This window comes from Wolffia australiana, chromosome 6 (assembly GCF_029677425.1).
Source record: "Wolffia australiana isolate 7733 chromosome 6, ASM2967742v1".
Taxonomy (NCBI): domain Eukaryota; kingdom Viridiplantae; phylum Streptophyta; class Magnoliopsida; order Alismatales; family Araceae; genus Wolffia; species Wolffia australiana.
The window spans coordinates 19707594-19722787 of NC_135840.1; the positions used below are offsets into that span (position 1 = coordinate 19707594).

Consider the following 15194-nt stretch of genomic DNA (forward strand, 5'->3'; position numbering starts at 1 on the left):
TGAGTTTATTATGAAGAGTGATCATTTTAGTAATGGTGCTTAACAAGATCATTTGGGAGAGAAGGATCTAATGAGTTGATTTATAATGAATGCATATTAAAAAAAGCTAGGAAATGACCAGATGAGATCGTCATAAATAACATGTTTCAATATTAACGCTAAACAAGATGATTATAGATAAAGTGATAGTAGGCGCCAAATTAAAGAGTGCAATAAATCACCAGGAGAGATTAACCTAATGAGACCATTAGCAATATTAAGCTTATAAAGGTCAATAGAGAGACAACGACCTGATGAGGCAACTAGTTTGATATATATTAATCAAAGTGAGATAGAGACCGAATGAGGTAATTAGAGAGAGATTAGTGAAGTATTAGTGCTTAGCAGTATGAGGGAGAATGATATAACTAGGTCACTAATCAGAGGGAGATAAGATATTGATATTTAATGACATCACTATAGACAGATCTAATGAGGCCAGTTGGCAGAGGGAAATTTTTTAAAACAAGACATTCATTAACTGCACAATGATCAGAGAGAGATTAGTGAAGTATTAGTGCTTAGCAATATGATAGAGGGAAAATGATATTACAAGGTCACTAATCAGAGAGAGATGAGATAGTGATATTTAATAGAATCGCTATAGACAGATCTAATGAGACCAGTTGGTAGAGGGAAATTAAATAAAACAAGACATTCATTAACTGCACTATGATCAGAGAGAGATTAGTGAAGTATTTTTGCTTATCAAAATGACAGAGGGAGAATGATATAGCAAGGTCACTAAGCAGAGGAATATCAAATAGTGACATTTAATGACATCACTATAGAGAGATCTAATGAGGCCACTTGGTAGAGGGAAAATTTTTAAAACAAGACATTCATTAACTGCACTATGATCAGTGAAGTACCAGTGCTTAGCAATATGATCAGAGGGAGAATGATATAATAAGGCCATTAGTCAGAGAGAGATTAGATAGTGATATTTAATAACATCATTATAGAGAGATCTAATGGGGCCAGCGGGTAGAGGGAAAATTAATTAAAACAATACATTCATTAACTGCAGTTATGATAGATAGATGTGTATGATTGATGGTGTTATATATTATATATTACATCGTGTCGTGAGTCTCGACGTGTACAGCTTCTTAAGCTTGCTTGAATCTCTTCTCTGGATTCCCAAATCCGAGTGGAAGAGAACGATGGCGATGTTCTACCGGGAGGACAACGAATACGATCGCCCGGAGAAGCCGAGGGTTTTTGGGGTGACGGAGATGAGGGGAGCTTTCTACAGTCGTTCCCAGGCAACCCGGCAGTCACTCCACGTGTGTTCGTTTTCTGTCCCTCTCTTTCTGCGTAATTACGCACAATTCTGTGTAATTTGATCGTTTTTTGATCGAATTTATTTGAGACGAAATGAGCTAGAATTATGAAAATTTTGTTTTTTGATGAATTTATTTGCCGTTTTCTTGCGGTGGGTTAAACTTGGTCTTTTATCCATGTGCCAGTTCTTGGGAATTGAGATTAATCATCCCTTTCCAACGATGGGGAATATCAAATTGCGGGTTTTTATGGTGCCTTTGCCAGATTACAAATATTAAACATGCTCAACCGACGTTCATGGAAACCTAATTTATGATCTAGCCTCATCCTTTTTCGCGAAGATCAAATGATTGATTGCGCTGCGAGCTATTTATTGAGATATTTATTTTTACAACGGGCTAATTGAACCTATCCAACTCTTTTAGAATAAATCCAAAAGAGTTCTATTTAAATTAATGAAATTTTAATATTCTGTTTCTAGTGAAACGAATCCTCATCGCGTTATTTTTTCTTTTTCCCTGTCTATTCTTCATCATGAATGTTGAAATATTGTTGTAAGTTAGAAAAAATGCTGACTTTTTCCCTGTTTATTCCGTTCAAGGATACTTTGGAGACCATGGGACAGTTCGTAGATGGATTGAGGTTCAGTGGGGGTTCTTATACCCTGGCGCCGCGATCATCCATCAAAGAAATAATCCGGATGGCCCATGAACGCAATGTCTATGTCAGCAGCGGTGATTGGGGGGAGCAGGTTCTTCGAAGAGGACCCGCTGCCTTCAAGGAGTATGTCGAGGTAGAATTCCCATTATATTCCTAATTTTAATATTTAATTTTGATCTGAATATTTGATTTACAATTTATAGCAGCCTAAATATAATTTACTTAATTTGATTTCTAATCTAGATTTAGTTTTGGACTTTCACTTTCATTCTACTTATAATAATATGAAACATACCACGCTGGTTGTACCATCTTCGATGTAATTCTGCTAATGAAAATATCAATTGGATAGAGATGGACGGGTCAAGAGGGAGACTAGTGAGAGAGTTCGTGGGATGAAGAGGAGAATGGGAATGTGTTACGGATCTCCCAAGCTTCTACAAGAAACGCCCTAGGAAAGTATAACAGACAGCTTAACTTTAGGCGGGAAAATCGCCTATATAAATAAATGTCTTCAAGAAGAAGAGAGGGAAGATCTTTTGAAGTGTGGTCTGGCGGCACCGGAGGCGAGAGGGAAGCCGATGCGGCTGAAGCCTCTCTTTTCGTCTAGTCTTTCCTTTCGTGGATCTTCTTTACCACCTCTGGATTCTCTACAATCTTTTGTACTCCTATCGGAGAACATTTGAATTGATCATTGATACGAATTCTTGGTTTTCTTGACGAATTTTGGGAGATCTATATCAGAATGGTCAGGGGAGATGCCGAATGGAAGAGTTAGGGATTGACCAAGAATGAGCTGCCTGAAGACGCGGTGAAAATGATGAAGATCAAGAGGACGAGGATCTTAGGGAAGAGGGGAGGCGTGGACACAGAGGGGAGAAGGGACAAGAGCTTCCAATGGCATAATGTGTTCTGGCTGGCCACCCTTTGGGAGGGATGTGTGATATAAAGGGAATGTGAGAAGTGAGAGACATAAATGCCCCTAATGGGCAATAGATGAGACTGTCCCAAGGAGGGTTGGAGATCATACCATTATACCATTCAGTTAAAATTATGATTTAATTATACTTATGGTTATAATTATAATTTTCATGAATAAAGAGCTTCTAGATCGAGACACAGATTTGTGAAGAAGAAGGACAAGAAGCTGGAGGCAAAGGGGAAAAAATAGATAGCTTATTTTTTCACATTTAGGTCAAAGGTTATATACACCTGTTACTGGGCCAAAACATATATGACCCAGTATGAAAGCCTAACGGCTAGTTTCTTTAACAATAATTTATGCCAAATAAAAATTAATTTCGAATTGACTTTTCGTTTTGAAGTCTGATGCATGACCTGGGATGGCAACAGGACTGCAGAGACATGGGATTTGATCTGATCGAGCCAAACTCAAGCTTCATTAACTTTCCTGAGGAAGCTCTATTAAGGTTGGTCCGCATGATCAAGAGCGAGGGTCTGAGAGCGAGGCCCGGTCTTTCTTGTAAGTTCGACCCTGTTGCAGTTCCTGCAGGTGGAGATAAAGCGTTCGGAGCTTATATTCCTCTCAGTGATCAAGAATCCGGTGATTTCTTCTTATACATGCATTATATTTCCATCATTACATCCCAAAATTTTCTGGATTTGTTGCATCATGAACTGCCTGTCATCAGTCTTATTATCTTTCGGTTGGCTTGCTCTTCAATATTGTTTTGCCATAAGGGAGGGCTAAACAAGAAATTAAGATGAAAACGCAGATGAAAAAAATGACTAAAATATTCCTGGTCGGGTTGGAGTTCTGCCACTGCATGCTTGTTTTTTTTGTTGAAGTTTCCTACAAATTACTTCTGTACTTGTTCATAGAGTTTAGCTTAATGAAGGCCGAAAGCCAAATTTGGGTGCTAAACACGTAATTAATATGAAAACACGAGGAATGAAAATGACAAGAATACCTATGTAGTGGTCGGGATCCTTCTTCTGTGACACGAACCTTGTTCTGGGTTCGGATCGGAAGGGGAAGAGGACGAGACGAGGTAGGCAATTCCCGGGGGTTGAGAGGTGAAACGGGAAGGGTAGGAGAGGAGGCCGAGCAGGGGAGGTAGGGATCAGCCGGGGGACGAGCCGCCTGAAGACGCAGTGATGCAGAGACGATCGCGGGGACGGGGATCGTGGAGGGAGACGGAGCGTTAGATGTAGGAGAGACGAGAGGGGAAGAGAAGCCACTAATCACTTAAGTACCAACATTCAAGTCTCCTCCCTAGAGGGAGGGCTGTGCTATTTAAAGGAACATAATGCCAAACATGACGAGAATGCCCCTGACGCACCCCGGGGAACCCTATCATACTGCTTGCACATCTCAATTTTTTTTGAAGTTTCCTTCGTATCATCTATCTCTATCTCTATCTATATCTCTATCATCTGTATAATCCCTATCTCTATCTGTATCTCTGTTGTTACCTCTATCGCAATCATCTGTATCATCTCTATCTCTATCTCTGTCGTTATCTCTATCGCGATCATCTGTATCATCTCTATCTCTATCTCTATCTCTGTCTCTGTCGCTATCTCTATCTCTATCACTGTCTCTGTCTCTATCTCTATCTCTACTTCTACCACTACCTCTACCTCTATATCAATACCTTCATATTTTGCATCACATCTCACTTGTGTCAACTTCTCGCTAACCACCTGGTAGTGAGCTGACAAGGCCTCCACCCGGATTGAACGGCAGGGATGATAGAAAATGTTGATCTGCTCATCAGGAAGGCAGAGAGATGCATAGAAGCGGGAGCAGATGCAATCATGATCTCCATCGACGATGATGCTGACCTGGCAACTGACGTCATCGCCAGGGTAGTGGGCCGACTGGGCCTGGACCGGACCATGTTCGAAGCCCTCGATGGCGCCGCCGCAGAGTGGTTTGTAACGCGATATGGACCACGGGTTAGAGCAACAAGCCCATATTACTCTTACTAAGTCTCGTGAATGGATGGCAAATTGGCAATCAGTCCCTTTTCTTTCCCTTTCTGTCATCAGTCATCCGTCCTGACCTTTTGGTGAAAATGGAATGAAAGCCTTCATGCCTTTTGTCCAACTTGGGGATGAAAGACAGACAATGAAATAGAATGGATCGGGGCAGAAAGTCACTCTTGGTCGGTCATCCTTCTCTGAGTTCGCAATTTTGTACTTCTTTCTGATTCATTTCAGCTTTGGGATAGAACAGATGACCGAACAGACAAGACGGAATAGAACAAGGACATGAAGGCTTTCAGATGGATGACTGATGATGATAAGGGACGGAACGAAACTGCAGATTCTGTGATGGATGACTGACCAAAATGGCATTCCGTCCCGCCTCGTCATATCCTGTAATCAGTTCCTGACCTTTTCTGCAAAAAAATGGTTTTTTTGTCATCTCTGCATATTTGGTGTCAGGTGAATCTCTTCGTGGACCATTCTCAGATAATGGGTCTGGAGTGCCTGCGAAACCATGGCGTGGGCCGGAGAAGGCGGTCCATAGTCATGTAACACGCCCTCTCCTTTGCTCATCTCTCTCTCCTCTTTTTCTGGGTCTATCTCGCATGGACTTGCCCTCTTGCAGCATGTCTCTCTCCTGTCATGGGAACGCGCCTTTGTGCCTGGACAGTTCATTCTCTTCTGCACTGTGTTCATCTTCTTCTATATAAAAAATATGCATCTCTCTCTCCTTTTGCTCATCTCTCTCTCCTCTTTTTCTGGGTCTATCTTGCATGGACTTGCCCACATGCTGCATGTCTCTCTCCTGTCATGGTAACGCGCCTTTGTGCCTGGACAGTTCATTCTCTTCTGCACTTTGTTCATCTTATTCTGTATAAAAAAATATGCATCTCTCTCTCCTCCATCTCTCTCTACTGTTCTGAGGACATCTCTCTACTGCGCTCCTCTGCAAAAGTAGAGACTAGAGAGAGAGAAAGATTCTCTCGGTCAAAGTGCTGATGACGTGGCAAGAAGATCTAGCAAATGTCAACAGTTGACTCATCATTGGCGCTCCATCCATGGCACAGCTCGTGACGGGCTTCAGAAGATGACGTCAGCAGATGGAATGCCCCAAAAAAAAACTCATCTTTCATGGTTATATTCGCCTTCGTCTTCGCGTGTTTCTCTCTCTTGCTTTCTTGTCTGCTGTTTCTCTCTCTTCTCTTTTTGCAGAGAGTAACCCTAAGCTCAGATTTTGGTGAAGAATGCCGTGAGAAGGAGCTCTGCATGGCTGATCATGGCTTGATTTCTCGCCATAACCCAAAAATTTCATGCTTTTAAGCCCCAAGATCGTACCTTTTTCTTCCTTTCTCAGAGATTCGAGCTACAATCGCCGGTTCTGCAGCCGGGTGATCATCAAATGTGAGTAATTTGAACTTTTTTTATCATTTGAAGGGCTAGATTTCGATGATTTCGTCGTTGGATGAACCGCAGGTTTAATAAACGCTAGATCTGAGAGGTAGAGATGGTGGGTTCTCGAAAGGGCTCGGAGACCGCCGCGATGAACGGGGCGGTGGCCGATTCCTCTGTTCTTGTAGCCGAAACCCTCGATTTTAGTTCAAGGGAAGAGGTTGAGCGGCTGTTGAACGAGAAGATGAAGGGAAAGAACAAGACCGACTACAAGGTGAACGATTGTTCTACATTTTGGGGTTTGATTTGTTCAAAGGGTTTACCCAAGAAGTTTTTTTTTCTCGCAGGGCAAGGCTGAGCAGATGATGGAGTACATTAAGAAGCTGAGGAGCTGCGTTAAGTGGTTTCAAGCTCGCGAGGAAGAACTCATCTCCCTGCGCGATGAACTCCAGAAATTGGCGGATTCCCTAGAAAAACGGTTCGCCGAGCATGGTGATTAATCTAATCATCAAACCCTTTGAAGATCCCCGAGAAATCTCTCACTGATCTTTTTTTTTGTTTTGGGTTTTCTCAGACGCGAAAACTGGGGAAGAGATTAAGGAGTTGCGGGAAACGGTAAAGGAGTTGACTGAGAGATGTACTTGCTTGATGGAGAGCTTGGAGAAAGAGCAGGGAGAAAAGCTGGTGAGAAGACAGAAGAATTTGGGTTTGTTCTTGCTGGTTTCTGATTCTTTTAAATCGGCCAGGCTGCAGTCGACAAGTACGTAAGCGAGTCTGAAGAGAGAAGAAGGTTAGAAAAATCAAAAAATGATCTCTCTGAAGAACTTAAGAAGACACAGCAGGCGGCGCTGACTGCTGAACAACAGGCAAATTGATTGTTCGTCTTTGACGATCATTAAGAAATTTTATTCTATTTTTTGTGTCTGATTAATTGTGTTTTGAGACTAGGTGATGAGTCTCCAGGACATGAATAAAAGTCTCCAGGAATATAATTCTACATTGCAAGCGTATAGCAGCAAGCTTCAGAACGATGCCACCGTTAATGTGGAGAATATCTCGCGTCTGCACAAGGAAAAAGCGGCGATGATTGAGGAGTTGAGCAGCTTGAAGCCTCAGCTCGCTGTTCTTCAGGATCAGCTCTCCTCTCTCAAGGTTAGCGACAAGGGATGACTGGTAATCGATCAATCAAAATCAATCGTTGGATGATCTGATCATGATCTTGGGTTGTACGATAGAACAAAATTTCTGAGCAGATCATGATCCAGCTCTCTGGACCGATCAGAATTTGGGTTGATCAGCGGATGAATTATCATGATCAATCAGATGTATCGATCAATGAAATCAATCAACAGATGATCTGATTATGATCTCGGGTTGTACGATTGAACAAAAATTCTGGGCAGATAATTATCCAGCTGTCTCAATCGATCAGAATTTAGATTGATCACTGGATGATAGATCATGATCAATCTGATGGATCGATCATGATCGATCATGATTGGAAGAGACATACAGAGAGTAGGGAGGTAGGTCAGTCACGTGGCTGCATCCGATTGGTCCAGTCGGCCCATTCCACCTATTGGATGTTCTGATTAGTGCTTGTGGAAGATAATGAAAATAGTCATTGTCCTTGCCTGCAGCTTGAGTGATGATGACTATTTCGTCATCGTCCTCGTCATCCTGGTTGCAAATGGATGACACTGATGGGAATGAGTTGAACACATCATCGTTATCGTTGTTATCATTGTCATCCCGGTGAAGACAAATGAAGAGGACAATGAGGAGTCATGATTGTCATCAGTGACGACAAACACTAGTTCTGATAAGGATCGATCAGATCGCGATCTGGGTCGCCCGATCAATCAAACATTGTTATCTTGACCAATTAAGTTCGCCCCAATCCCATCGTATATTCTTATTAGAATGGGCAAAACGTTATTTTTTTTCACTCAAAGTCTCTCTGAATTATGAACCTTATCAGCCAAATGGACCGTCATTAATCTATTTTTAAATACCTATCAGGCATCTGAACAGGCGGCAGTGAGAGGGAAAGAAGAGCTGAGGGTTGACTTGGAGCAGCTACGGGGAGAGCTAAAGCTAGTGAGGGAGGACCGGGAATCTCAGCTGGTCAGCGTCCAGTCCTTATCTGCTGACCTGGCAAAATACAAGGAATTTTCGGGCAAGTCCTCTGCTGAACTGGCAGGTCTTGTGAGAAAGAACGAAACCTTAGAAGTGCGCATCGGGTTTTCTATTTGCAACCCCCCAGAAAATAAATTATTTCTTTTTTAGATTTCTCGACTAACATTCGAGGATGATTTCTCTCAGGCCACCTGCTCTGCGCAGACGGTTCAGATCCATTTGCTACAGACCCAGCTGCAAGTTGCCACTGAGAAACTTAAGGTTTCTTCTCTGTTCCAAAAAAAATTATATTTTATTCGAAGTGCTTCTAGTAGTGGTATTTCTTTTTAAATTTCCTTAGCCAAGAAATTTTCAGAAGTCTCACGTGGGTTTACATAGAGGACAAAATCGAGCGCCTATTAATGATTTGATCTGTACTTAAAAGATTAATGTTGTGCTACGACTGATTTTTACGATTAAATTTGAATACCAGCTGGCAGACACGACTGCTGTGGAGTCGAGAACAGCGTGTGAGAGTCAACAAAGACTGGTGACCGATCTGACAGACAGGTTATCCAGAGCAGAGCAGCAGATTCTCGAAGCCGAGAGGCTGCGTAAGAAAATGCACAACACCATCCAGGTAGCCTAAGCTATTTATATCTCTCTTTCGGTTGTATTGCAGGCTGAGAATCCATGAATTGACCAGGCCTTGTATCACAGGAACTTAAAGGAAACATCCGGGTTTTCTGTCGGGTACGGCCCCTGCAGTTGGATGTGGATGACCCGGAGCCGGATCCAGATCCAGAAACTTCTGTTTTCTCTTTTCCCACTTCCATGGAGTTTGTTGACCGTGGCGTTGACTTGCTGCATAACGGTACTTTCATCTCTCTTTTACTTACCTAGTCTTGAAACCTGAAAAATGTCTCTAAGGTAGGTAACATATGTGGTCCGATAGAACTATTTCTCTGCATATCAAATAACTTTATTCCGTGGATGGGTTTTGTTGGCAGTAGGGGTATTATTATAATTTGTAAGTAATATTATTATAATTTTCCTTTCTTAGTATTCCTTGTCCGAGGTAAGGGCAGGGAGTCCTCTAGTTTTAGTGAGTTTTGCCCTTTCTCTTTTCCCTCGTTTCTCGTATCTCTCCTTCCCAACGAACTTCAACAGGTTTTGGTAGTATAGCATCACTCTTTGCCAGTGCAACCCCATTATTATTAATTTAGTTCGTGACCCTAGTTGTTGACTCTGATCGACAGGTCAAACATATTCCTTCACATTTGACCGGGTGTTTGGTCCCAAGGCCTCCCAAGATGACGTCTTTACAGAAATCTCACAGCTCGTCCAAAGTGCGCTGGATGGCTACAAGGTTTTGCTTCATTCTTCACTTAAGCGGATTCTACGCATGATGAAGTGGTTGGTTCTCTGATTTGATTGAAAGATTCAATGAATAACCTGGTCAAATCAGATGTCATGAATCGGATCAATAACAGGTGTGTGGACGGAGATCAGATCACATCAATTGGATCTAATTAGATAAAGAGGTTTGATTCATCAATCATTCCTGATCGTGATCTGATCAAACTAATCAAGCAATTGATCTGATGAAGAGCGTTTACCAATTGATCAGCCCTGATAGTGATCTGATCTATCCTTGCTGAAACTGTGTGTGATGAAGTTAATTACTGCCGTGGCAGGTGTGTATTTTTGCTTATGGTCAAACGGGCTCAGGTAAGACATATACGATGATGGGTCGGCCCGAAGATCCGGAGCAGGAAGGCCTCATTCCCCGCTCCCTGGAGCAGATATTTGAGGCTGGGCAATCCCTCTCTTCTCAAGGTTGGAAGTATAAGACGCAGGTCTGGCTCTTTGGCTCATTAAATGAGATTTTAAGAACTTTAGAGATGACCACAATTGGGCAGTGCAGGCATCTATGCTCGAGATATACAACGAGAGTATACGGGATCTGCTGGCGACAGGCAGATCGAATGGCTGTGATGGAGGGTCTTCTTCGGGGAAGCAGTATCAGATCAAGCATGATCAGAATGGAAACACGGTTGTCTCCGATTTGACGGTTGTGGACGTCTGCAGTATCCAGGAGGTCTCCTACCTTCTGCGCCGAGCTTCGCAGAGCAGGTGAGATAGAGAAGATTGGCTGGAGAGGTGATGATGATGATGATGATGATGATATGAGAGGGAGAGGGATCGTGGTTGTGATATATTGTGATGATGAGTTAGAGAGGAAGATGGTGGATGAGGCAGAGATTAGTGATGACGAATGAAGGAAGATGGTAGATTGGATAGATAAGGACGATGATGGTAGAGATATTGGTGAGGACAACGAAAAAAAGATGGAGATGATAGTTGAGAGAAAATAGAGAGAAGTGACTATAGTTATTATGAAAAACTTCCGGTGGAAGGTGTTTTATGATGATGACAACGATAACAATGATGATGCGAAGGATATGGTTATATTTGCAGGTCAGTGGGCTGGACACAGATGAACGAGCAGTCTTCAAGAAGTCATTTTGTCTTCACTTTGAGGATATCTGGGGTGAACGAGGTCTGTTCTCTCCTTTCCATCCAGGATTTGGGTCAACATCTTTTTCAATCTCTCTCTCTCTCTCTCTCTCTTCTCTTTCTCACTGTGATCTTGGATTATAACAATGGCAGATCACCGGTCAACGGGTCCAAGGTGTTCTCAACCTAATCGATCTGGCTGGGAGTGAACGGCTTGGCAAGAGCGGGTCAACTGGGGAACGCCTCAAGGAGACTCAGGCACAACCCTCTCTCTATTTCTCTTTTTTTTCTCTCTCTCTCTGGAATGACCTCCAATTCTACAATTTCTCAAGTAATATCTGTTCCCAGTCAATAAATCGGAGCTTGTCGGCCCTCGGCGATGTCATCTTCGCCATTGCCAAAAAGGACGATCACGTCCCGTACAGAAACTCCAAGCTGACTTATCTTCTCCAGGTCCTCTCCCTTTCTTTCGTCTTCTTATCTATCTTTGTTTCTTTCTTCTCTTTATCTATTCTGTTTATTTTTTCTCTTTATCTTATCTTTGTTTCTTTCCTCTCGTTATCTATCTTTTTTTCCCTTTCTTTTATTCATCTCATGCCTTCTCCTTTTTTTATCTCTTTGTCTTTCTTTCTTCTATTTATCTCTATCTCTTTCTCTTCCCTCTATTTATCTCTCTCTCTCTATCTCTTTCTCTTCCCTCTATTTATCTTTCTCTTCTCTTTCTTTATCTCATACCTTCTTTCTCCTTCTCTTTCATTTTATTATTTCTTTATTACTTATCCTTTATCCCTCATTCTTTCGTTTATCTATTCCTCTCTCTCTCCATTTTGTTAATCTCTCTCGCCTGCTTTATTATCTTTCCTCTCAGTAAAAAGATCAATAATATCAACGCAATTATTTCCTTTTTCATAATAATTGAGCAGACTTGTCTTGGTGGAGACTCCAAGACGCTGATGTTCGTCAATGTTGCGCCGGAGTCATCGTCAACGGGGGAGTCAATTTGCTCCCTGCGCTTTGCGTCGAGGGTCAACGCCTGCGAGATCGGCGTCCCCCGGCGGCAGACCCAAACTCGGCCCCTTGACTCCCGGCTGAGCTTCGGTTGATCACCTCTCCGAACCTCCGTTGACTCCATTTTGTACACGTGTAAGCCACTCATCCTCTCAGGATCTAATTAATTAACGTCCTAATCATGATAATTAGTGAGAAAATTCTCTCATTGGTGTTGATGATACTTACTGGAAGAACAATGTCATGACAACCTGATCATGAAAAGGTAGTCCGGGCACATGGATGGAGCTCATGCTCTCAGGATTTAACCAATGAACGTCCCATTCATGATAATTAAATGAGAAAATTTTCATACTGTTGTCGGTGATACTGCCATACCCATTTCCTTATCACCCTGATCATTATAAATGTAGTAAAGGCACATGGATGGAACCCATCATCTCATGATTTAATTAATGTGCTTCCTGGTCATTTTAATTAGCGTTGATGATTCTGTCGTACCAATTTAGTTGACACCCTGGTCCTGATTATGTTGTTGGGGCATATCGATGGGGCTCTTCATCTCAGGATTTAATTAATTGGTGTTTAATCATGTTAATTGGTGAGAAAAATATCTGTGTGATTACCATTTGCTTAACACCCCGATCATGATAATCTAGTCATGGCACATGGATGGTGCTTATCCTCATAGGATTTGATTAATGAACGCCCTAATCATAATAATTAGTGCAAAAATTCTCTCATCGGTTGCTGATACTGTCAGAATAATTTCATTAGAGAATTACTAGTCAGGGCACATGGATGCAGTTCATCCTCTATGGATAATTAGAGAATAAAAATGTGTTGATGTTGAGGGTGATATAAACAGGGAACTAAGAACATGTATATCCTGTTCATCCACTCATGTTTTATTTAATGTTTCAAAGTGTGATAATTGTGGACAATATAAACAAGAAATCAAGAGACCTGATATGCTAATCTGGAGTATAAATTTTAGATTACTTAATCCTGCTCACTGGCTACTCATTTAATATGCATTCTATTAAAGTAAAATTATAAAAAAATCTGAATGGCATACAATATAAATCTTAATTTATAATTTCTTTGTGAGATTTGTTAGTCATTGCTAATCCTATCACCATATCGTTTCACTTGATTTACCATTTTTTCCAAATTTTCATTCACTTTTCAGCTATGTTTATCCATTTTTCTTGTCATCTTACACCTGATAGACTTCCAGTAATTGTCAGAAGCGAATCAAAAAATTCCATCGATTGTGAATGATATATTCTTACAACATGGAATAATTGCAGCCAACATCCTCCCATTGTTAAATTAACTCTATCATATTCAACGAATAATAAATTTTATAAACATATTGAATGATCTTGACTTAATGGAATACATCAGTTGACCGAAAAAAATTCAGCTTGAGCCTAATTATCTCCAAATACTATTTGAGTTGGCTCTGTGGAAATCAAGAATGGGTATTAAAAATCCAATACATAAATTATAGATTTTTATTTCCAACAGTCAGGATGGCCGAGTGGTCTAAGGCGCCAGACTCAAGTTCTGGTCCTCGAAAGAGGGCGTGGGTTCAAATCCCACTTCTGACACGACAATGCGAAATCTGTTTTGTTTCTATATAAATTACATTTAAAATCGTAATCGAATATGATTAACCCCTCTTAAGATTTTATTTAAAATTGAACCGTGTAATTCCAAAAGTGAAAAAAGAAAACTATGACTGATGCTCTTTGTCTTCATTTCTATTTTTGGGCCAATGAAGCAAATATATAATCTCATTCTCCTCTGATTTTTCTCTCGCTGATGACTTTACCATACCCGCGGTTAACTACAAATGACGTAAATGTTTCTTAATCTAATGCGGTTAAAGCTCTTTTAAGTTTTACTTATTTTTAAAAGTTTTGTTCAAAATGGAACCGTATAATACAACAAATGGATAAAGAAATGTAGGACCGATGATCCTGTCTTCACTTATCTTTTGGTTAAAGAAAAGTTTTCTTCATTTTTCTCTCGCTGGTGATTTTTATTATACCCACGTTTAACTGCTAATGACGTAAATGTTTAGTACTCATTCAGATTTGGTTTTTATTAACATTTTATTTTAAAATGGAATTCTTTTAAGTTTTATTTAAAAATGGAATCGTGTAATACTAAAAATGGAAAAGGAAAAAGTACGACCGTTGGGAAAGTATACGATCTCATTCTTAGCTGACTCTCCTCTCGTAAATGATTTTATCATACACTAGTTTAACAGCTAATGACATAAATGTTCTTACTGATCAACTTATAATTACGTAAATTTTCCTCATCATAATACAAATAACTCAACATTGATTTTTGGATGTTAACATTGTTAAAATGCGAACATCACCTATTTTTATCAGGACCCAATACTCGTACTCTATCTTCCCTGTATTTTAGACTCATCCTCTCGCCTATGATTATATGCCCTTGTTTAAATATTGCTTCACATGTTTTCATGCGTATTGAAGTTTTGTTCTATGTTTTCAATATAATTTTTGGCTTTAACCTTATTAAAATGCGAGCATCACCAAATCTTCGCTGCATGTTTACAATCACCCTCTTGCCCGTTATTATATATCTTGTTTCAAAACCCTTTTTAAGCACTAATTATACATATTTACTTCTGTCAAGGATTTATGTTTAGGGCATCGAAACTTTTTATCGATCAGAATTTTGAACAATCAAGATTTTGATCAACCTCTGCTTTTACATAGTTACATGCCCCCATTTCAACTTTGCCTCAATCTTCTCTTTATTCCCTTTAATCTGCTTTCACTAATTATTTTTTCTGACCTAATAACATTATTAAACATCTAACCACAATATCATTTACACTGAAAATATATTAAAAGATCCGCAATCTATGAGTTCTTGTTTAACTTTCGATCATCCAACCGTTCATACATATCAATTTTCACTCTCTTAATTAGGCTGACCAATCAACACATAAATTTGACCAATTACTGATCAAATTTAAGATCGATCAGAATTCCTACTTATCAAGATTCCGACTTTGACTCATATTTCACCTGGTTGATCGACCCTCACACTAAAATAATAATAATAATAGTAATCATACTACTAGTAATAATAACAATAATAATAATAGTAAGTTGTATAATATATATACAGACGAAGGACATTTTTTAATAATAATATATATACAG

General features: G+C 40.3%; 2 protein-coding genes and 1 non-coding gene across 3 annotated transcripts; all 3 read left to right on the forward strand.

Annotated features, from left to right (window-relative positions):
• Positions 1–1121: 1121 nt before the first annotated feature.
• HSA32 (Aldolase-type TIM barrel family protein) lies at positions 1122–6137 on the forward strand. The gene is made up of 6 exons (XM_078577601.1): positions 1122–1328; positions 1928–2119; positions 3340–3550; positions 4697–4908; positions 5401–5489; positions 6009–6137. Exons 1-6 carry the CDS (start codon positions 1206–1208, stop codon positions 6013–6015), a joined length of 834 nt encoding a protein of 277 aa, XP_078433727.1. The 5' UTR covers positions 1122–1205; the 3' UTR covers positions 6016–6137.
• A 66-nt stretch (positions 6138–6203) lies between these two features.
• Positions 6204–12197, forward strand: LOC144705010 (kinesin-like protein KIN-14H). The gene is made up of 17 exons (XM_078577600.1): positions 6204–6342; positions 6415–6604; positions 6678–6822; positions 6905–7014; positions 7077–7196; positions 7279–7482; positions 8353–8562; positions 8656–8730; positions 8942–9088; positions 9169–9322; positions 9708–9817; positions 10146–10307; positions 10376–10584; positions 10930–11011; positions 11122–11226; positions 11317–11421; positions 11892–12197. The coding sequence occupies exons 2-17, from the start codon at positions 6446–6448 to the stop codon at positions 12069–12071; spliced, it is 2277 nt and encodes a 758-aa protein (XP_078433726.1). The 5' UTR covers positions 6204–6342; positions 6415–6445; the 3' UTR covers positions 12072–12197.
• Positions 12198–13508: 1311 nt separating this feature from the next.
• On the forward strand, positions 13509–13592 carry TRNAL-CAA (transfer RNA leucine (anticodon CAA)). Its single transcript has one exon. It is a non-coding gene; the product is annotated as a tRNA-Leu (tRNA).
• Positions 13593–15194: the final 1602 nt, after the last annotated feature.